This window comes from Gossypium raimondii, chromosome 7, assembly GCF_025698545.1.
Source record: "Gossypium raimondii isolate GPD5lz chromosome 7, ASM2569854v1, whole genome shotgun sequence".
Classification (NCBI taxonomy): domain Eukaryota; kingdom Viridiplantae; phylum Streptophyta; class Magnoliopsida; order Malvales; family Malvaceae; genus Gossypium; species Gossypium raimondii.
In genome coordinates, this window is record NC_068571.1 from 31367213 (window position 1) to 31374780 (window position 7568).

The 7568-nt window shown below is 31.2% G+C and overlaps 1 protein-coding gene across 1 annotated transcript; it reads left to right on the forward strand.

Annotated features, from left to right (window-relative positions):
- The first annotated feature begins 1760 nt into the window (after window positions 1-1760).
- On the forward strand, window positions 1761-3307 carry LOC105796106 (putative anthocyanidin reductase). The gene is made up of 5 exons (XM_012625733.2): window positions 1761-1929; window positions 2003-2169; window positions 2252-2464; window positions 2552-2934; window positions 3027-3307. The coding sequence occupies exons 1-5, from the start codon at window positions 1812-1814 to the stop codon at window positions 3166-3168; spliced, it is 1023 nt and encodes a 340-aa protein (XP_012481187.1). The 5' UTR covers window positions 1761-1811; the 3' UTR covers window positions 3169-3307.
- Window positions 3308-7568: the final 4261 nt, after the last annotated feature.

Sequence of the window (7568 nt, forward strand, 5' to 3'; positions counted from 1 at the left end):
TTATTGATAATTTTCTAGGGTAAATGGTAGATAAGATCTTAAAAATCAAAGTTTTATTTCAAGTAGTTGAAAAGATCAAAACTTTATTTTAAAATTTTAAACTTTTCTTTAAAATGACTAAAAATAGATTTTTATTTTTAAAATCTAAAATTTCTCTTTTCTTTTTAAAAAATCACTACTTTTCTTAAAAATTAAATATTTTATTTTGAAATATTGTTTTAAAATTTTAAATTTTCCTTAAAATGATTAAAAACAGATTTTTATTTTAAAAATCTAAACTTTCTCCTTTTTTAAAAAAAAAAAAACCAAAACATTTCCCAAGATCAAGCCATTTAAAAGAAAAACCTTTATTTTAGAAAGGGGAAGGGAAAAAAATAGAATTTTTGGGGCTCTTAGGGGCGGAAGACCAACTGTCTGATGATGTCCATCGGAGCCCAAAACCTGATCCCTTATGATATGTCTATGGCAAAAAGGAAAAAAAAGGAAAAAACATGTTGTTGTTGTTTTTTTCCTTTCATCTTAAAAAAAAAAAAGAATTTGAAAAGCTTTTTTTTTCCTTTCATTTTATTTCATGTATATATATTGTTTTTCAATCTTGTTTATTTGTAAAAAAAAATATATTTAATAATAATAGTAGCAGTAATGATAATAATAATTTCGACTCTTGACAGACCCAAAAAAAAAAGAAAAAGAAAAAAAAAATAAAGGCCTTCAATTCATCAAAATCAGGTGAGCTTGGAACAGACCAAAAGAGAACAAAATTTTAAAAAGAACAAATAAACCTCCAATTGGGCACGGACAAAAAAAAGTGTTTACAATATTAATCCTTCAAATTGTGTTCCAAACATAGAGAAAGGTTTGTCCCACATGTTTCTCCTTTCATTTGCCCTTCCATTTTTCTTAATACCTTCTTCATTCCGTCTATCATCTCAAATCATCATTTTATAAATATGTGGAGCAAGATTAAAAATTAATTTTTGGGTTTTGAGATGATAAAATTAAGTACCAATTTTGGATATTGCATGGTGTTACAATATTTTTCAAATGAAACGACTCTCACACCTAAATTGTTTCTCTTTTGATTTTAAATTTAAGACATAAAATATTTTTAATATAATTTTAAATGTCTTTATTTATATAAAATATAATTTACAGGTCATAGATCACATTTTATATAAATATATAATTCTACAACGATTCTTATATTTTTATACAAAAATTTTGAGATTTAGTTGCTCTACTATCTCCACGCTACAAAAGCAATGTTGATGGCATAACTGGTTATCATGTCCACTTTCTCTGCAGCATTAAAAAGTTGAAAATGACAAAATCTAAACCTCTAAATTACGCATGAATTATAGTAATAACAAAGTTGAAGGTATGAAGGAAAAAGCTTTGATTAATCCACTTTACATTGCCACATTCAACTTTTGAAATAATAATGCAGAGATTACAAAATCATTCATGAACATCCATATAAAATAATGAAATAATCTACGGCAATGCCGTGTAAATCCCGTCTTTTGATTATATTCTCTATAAAATAGTTAAAGGAAGATACACATTTTATCCTAGCAGAAATGCCGCTTTTATTTTTTATTATTGTATTGTCTTCATTTGGCAAGGAAGGAGTCCTGTATAAAATAATTAAAGTATACATTGACATAAATTTAATTTCCATAATTAATAAATTATAATATTTAAGATTAAAATTAAATAAGTATTTCTATGATTAATTATATTTTACGCGAGGGGTCACTCTTGTTGTTAGATATGATATATACATTGATAAGAGAGAGAATTTTGCAGCAATGGAGAACGGTAAGTGCAGGGTATGCGTTACAGGAGCCGCTGGTTTCATTGGCTCTTCTCTGGTCAAGAAGCTACTAGAGAAAGGATATACTGTCCACGCCACCCTCAGAAATTTGGGTACGCTTAGTATCTCTCTTCCATTTCTGTCATCGTGTTTGATTGTGTTTCTAATGCAATATTTACATGACAGGCGATGCTTCAAAGGTTCAACTCCTTAAGAGCTTTCCTCACGCGGACACAGAATTAGTTTTGTTTGAAGCTGATATAAACAGGCCAGATGAGTTTGAGCAAGCTATTCATGGCTGTATGTGCGTTTTCCATGTTGCGACTCCCTTGCAACCCTCTGATGCTTCTCAGGTTTCTCTCTTGTGACATTACTTTTTCATCCTCTTTATAGTTTAATCTTTGAACCATGCCGGTTTTGACGATTGATGAACAGTTTAAAAACACGAGTGAGGCTGCAGTTTCTGCAATAAAAAGTATTGCAGAGTGTTGTACAAAATCAGGTAGTGTGAAACGATTAATCTACACAGCCTCTGTTTGTGCTGCATCGCCATTGAAAGACGATGGGAGTGGTTACAAGGAATCCATAGATGAAACCTGTTGGACACCCCTTAATCTTTCACTTGCTTCCTCTAATGGCTTCTTTAAGGCAAGTTGTACATTTTATTACGAGAAAACAATATATGAGATCACGATAGCTAAGAATCCTGTATGTTTACTGTTGGGGGCCGTGTAGGATTACACAGTATCAAAGACATTGGCAGAGAATGAAGTTTTGGGGTATGGGAGCAGTGAAAAAGATGGTGGAATGACGGTGGTAACCCTAGCTTGTGGCATTGTTGGAGGAGATACTGTTTTATCTTATACACCTGGAAGTGTGGCTGCTTTCATTTCACAAGTTACACATAACGCGCATTCATACCGAAGTGTGAAATACGCGGAAGAACTGCTGGGGAAACTTCCGATTGTACACATAAATGATGTTTGTGAAGCTCATATTTTCTGCATGGAGAAGCCTTCCATCAGCGGTAGATTTTTAATTGCCAGCGCTTTTGTTTCGGCAGCACAACTTGCTGGTTGCTATCAACTGTATTACCCAGAATTTAATGTTAAAGCAGAGTCAGTATCCCAAACCATTCATCTTGAGTGGTATCTAGTTTCTCCTGCATGCTATGATCTATATATATTTATTAATGGAAAATGGATTTCAGGAAATTGGATGGAGCAAAAGGAGATGCCAAGTGGGGGTCTACCAAGCTTATTGAAAAGGGCTTTGAATATAAAAGTGATTTGAAGATGATAATAGATGATTCCATCAGGTGTGCAAGGAGGACTGGTGATCTTCAGCACTAATAATTGGTGTCGAGAGTAGTGGTCTGTTTTATGAAATTTAAGCTACACTTCAGGAGCTTTAATTGGATTTGGATCTTTAGTCCAAGCCATCTCGATTGTACACTCTGTTTTTTATTGGCTTAAAATCCTTGCAGTTCAATTTGTGTTTCGGTTGGCCCAAATTAGCCTTATTTTGCTTGTACTACTTCCACACATCCAAATCACAATCCTTGAACAACTAGCGTTACTTTAGTCCATAGCATGGATAAGCACACCTACGTCAAGTCCATTTTAAGAATCTTTTTATCACGCCCATTTACTACCTCATATTTAGAAAATAGAAACATGTTTGAAATTAACATATAATAAATAATATATGCAATTAATGGAGGTGGATAATAAAATTAAAATACATAAGAAAATCAAAATAAAAGACTTGATTGAGTGATAAATTTAATTTTCTTTTTAAAATTTAATTGGCATTGATACAAATCACACAATATCTATATTTTTATTGCTTTTTAAATTAAAATGATTAAAACATTTTCGAATAATATAACTTATTTTTATAATTTCCTAATCAAATTAATACACGATTCATCATGACACCAATTCAATGTGAAGCAACCCGCATTGGACTTATATTCCGTGACAGGTGATTTTTTGAACTGGAACGTGGGGAGATGGGGAGGGAGAGAAGGAATAAAGGAAAATAGTAATAATATATTGAAAATCAACTGACTCTGTGCCATCGTTATTACATATTCGAATTCAAATGTTTTGAGGGTATAATATCTTTCACTTTAAAGACCAGAAGTTAAAGTATTATTTAAATATATAAGTTAATTCATAAAATCATTGGGGTTATCTGTTAGCTCTCATTTTACGTAATTTATAATTGATTATTCAAAGGTAATTTTAAATTTATTTACATAAATTATTTAATTAATAATTCTATCATATGTATTACAAGTCTAATTTATGTATATTTAATTGTTAAATCCCGAGCGAAGCTAAGTACAAAAACCTAATTTATAACATACATTGGATAGCTTTGCTGGATCATGTCCTGGCTTCCTCATGTATAAGAAAAAGCCTTACATTGAGAGGCCAGTAGACGTTTGGCCTTCAAACGATTGACTAACTTTTTTTTTTTTTAATTAGAATTTGGCACGTTGATGATGGGAGGAAAGAAAGGAAAGCCTGAAATAGATTTCGTCATGATCTGGCTCATTCGTCCAGGTTTGAAGGCTTACTCAAAAAGTGATAAAGTTTGGGTAAAAATATAAGCTCGAAAAATAGGCTTTGACAAAAAATAGTACTCGTTTTCTAAACGAACCAAGCCTCGGATAAAATTTTTTGATCTGGCCTGGCCTGAATTTGCCTAAAATTTTTTTCACTACTGTTTAGCGTTGGTTTGTTGTTGTTTGCTACCATTTTGATGTTGTTTTGTTTTCATATTGCTACTATATTACTACTATTTTGTTATTATTGTTTGGATATTATATAACTCTTATTTTATTATTAATTTTGCTACTATTTTAGAGGCATTTGCTTGTTAAATTGCAACTATCTTAGTATTATTTAAGTATAAAGACTTTTTTTTAAATGTATTTTCAATTCATTGGGAAACCCTTATTTTAATGTTTTTAGTGTATTTGATGTATTTTATTTTGGGTAAACTACCAAAATAGTCACTTTTGTTTGCCTCGGGTTACATTTTAGTCACTTACATTATCGTTTTGTTACAAAATGGTCATCACTCTATCATTAAGATTTGTTACTGGTTCGCGACAAAATGTGCAAGTGTACATAGTCGTTAACAAGTAATAAGTAAGCAACAAGAGTTATTGTCTCCACAGGGACTGTGTTTAAATCGATAATTGTAAAATTACTATTCACTAGTTGGTTAAAACACACACAATATTTTCAAGGTGATTGATGTTAGAATTAAATTAATGAAAATGAATGAACCTAAATGCAATGCAATGACATAAGATGCAATGAGATGGTTTAGCATCAATTTCACAAGTTTTAACAATAATAACATGAATGCGGAAAAATTCCTTTATTAACTTGGAATCTAATATAAGTTCTTTCAAAGTCTTATACTTAGAAAAACATATATATTTCTATGTCCATATTTAACTAAGGATTCCTTAGATTTTATGTGAAGTAATAGGGATGGATTAGGTTTGAAATAATTTAATCACATAAAACCTAAAGTTACGCAAGATAATAAGTTCTCTTAGATTATTACGAACTTTTAATTTATTCTAATTAGGATATAAATTATGCATGCACCTTCCAATTATTGTGTCCATTAGCACCATATGATTAGGATTAAGCAACTAATTCTAATGAATCCAAACATATTTTAATACATAAATAACATGAATGATTTCAATTGGAAGCATGAACGATTGAGGCGCAGAACAACAAAAACATGAATCGAATGAATTTTATCAAGTCATTGCAATTATTCTAGCTAAAAAAAAATTTCAATCATCATTATTAATAGAAAAAAACGATTATACAATTTGCAATCATGTTTGAACAATTAAGAACAATTGAAAAGATAAAGGAAGAAGAAAATCTTTGATTGAGTTCAGTGATTTCTTGAAGATTAATCATGATGGCTTCTTCCAATTCTTGCGATTGCTCCTTCGTAAGTTGCTCCTTAAGGTGGTTGGCCAAGAGAGGTTTTTCTCAAGGAAATGCTTGCTAAAGAAAGAGAAATGGGGAGCTTAGGTGTGGAAAGAAAGATAAGAGTTGAGGGATGCGTGGAATGAATGAGATTGAAGGATGATGGATGATATGAAAGGTGAATGGAAGGGTCTATTTATACTTGAAAGGAAGCTTGAGAATTTGCTAAAAATAGCTTGCATATCCCTTGGATTTCTCCCTTGCTTGCCAGACCATAAATTATGGGATGAGGGTTGAGTGGTTGCTTGATTTATGCATGAATCATACAAGGGGTTAAACGGCAATCAAGGTATTAGCTGGGAGCTGATTTGTGATTTTTTACACATATAGGGATCTTGAATTCAATTATTCCAAAGCTAATTTGGGTTGATCTTCATGCCTTAGCTGAATTGGGCTCTTCTCCCCCTTATTGGACGATTTTGGCAACCAAACTAGTTACCAGACTAGTTGTTCTTAGCAAACAACTTTTAATTGGGTTTAATCCACTTTTTCTGGGTCAAATATATTGTCTTGGCGTCCACATAAAGTGGATATTAGCTTATGTCCACGTGTGTGTTTTTATTGACTCCCACATTTATCAATTCAGTGGTCCAACTGCAGCAAATCGAGCAAACAAAAATTAACATGTAGCATAATAAAGTGAAATTATGTGAAATTAACATCTAATTATGTAAAATTACAAACTTTACTTAAATTGTGCCCAATGTCTCAATATGAACCAAAATTACATAATTAGCTATCTAAATGCTCGGAATTTGCATGAATTCTAAGTAAAAAGGTATTATAAAGAAGAAGAAGAAGAAGAAGAAGAAGAAGAAGAAGAAGAAGAAGAAGAAGAAGAAGAAGAAGGAGAAGGAGAAGGAGAAGGAGAAGGTGAAGGAGAAGGTGAAGAAGAAGAGGAAGAAGAAGAGGAAGAGGAAGAGGAAAAAGAAGAGGAAGAAGAAGAAGAAGAAGAAGAAGAAATGGATGCACCAACCTATTTACCCTCCCTTATTGTACCTTTAATTATTGTTTAATAACATCTTTTAAAATATTTGTACTAGGGAAAAACAATCCCTTTATCAATATAGGGTTCATCATATGTAACATCCTCATGGTATAGTGGGTAGTACATTGACCAGTTCAATTGAAAGAATTAGAAAAAATTAGGAAACAAATTTATCAGGAATATCAGTGTAACAACCTGATTTTTAGTGGCGTCGAAAACAGCGGTTCAAGACCACTAAATCCGACGAGTGAGTTCAAAAATTTTATTATTTAGTATTTATGAGTTAAATGTGATTTTAGGAAGACTTTTGAAATAGTGATTTGTGTTTTAGAAGAAAGTATTAAGTTAAGTGCTTTCGAAAATGAGGTATCGAGACCTCAATTTCATAAACCGAGTCGTAAATATTTTTATAAATATTTACGGAGTGTCATTTAGTTAGTATTAAAGTTTAGTTAGAAAATTTTAACGTTTTGATAGTTAATTAAATAAAAGGACTAAATTAAAAATGTGCAAAACTTGCTAATCAAAAGAAATAGTGATTAAATAGCTTAAATAGTAAATAAGAGAGGACTAAAAGGGAAATTAGGCACACATGAAATGGCTGGGCGGCATGAGTATAGAAAATAAATAACAAATTAGTTTGAACAAGGGGTAAAATGAGAAATTTTGTAAATTAAACAAATAAAACAAACTATGGAAATCAGATTATTCTAACACCAATGAGTTT

Bases quoted from the DNA above. Each gene is read 5' to 3' on its own strand.
- LOC105796106 (XM_012625733.2), top strand. From the start codon at position 1,812: ATGGAGAACGGTAAGTGCAGGGTATGCGTTACAGGAGCCGCTGGTTTC. The intron at 1,930-2,002 runs GTACGCTTAGTA...TTTACATGACAG, and splicing joins CGCCACCCTCAGAAATTTGG to GCGATGCTTCAAAGGTTCAA. The intron at 2,935-3,026 runs GTCAGTATCCCA...AATGGATTTCAG, and splicing joins GAATTTAATGTTAAAGCAGA to GAAATTGGATGGAGCAAAAG.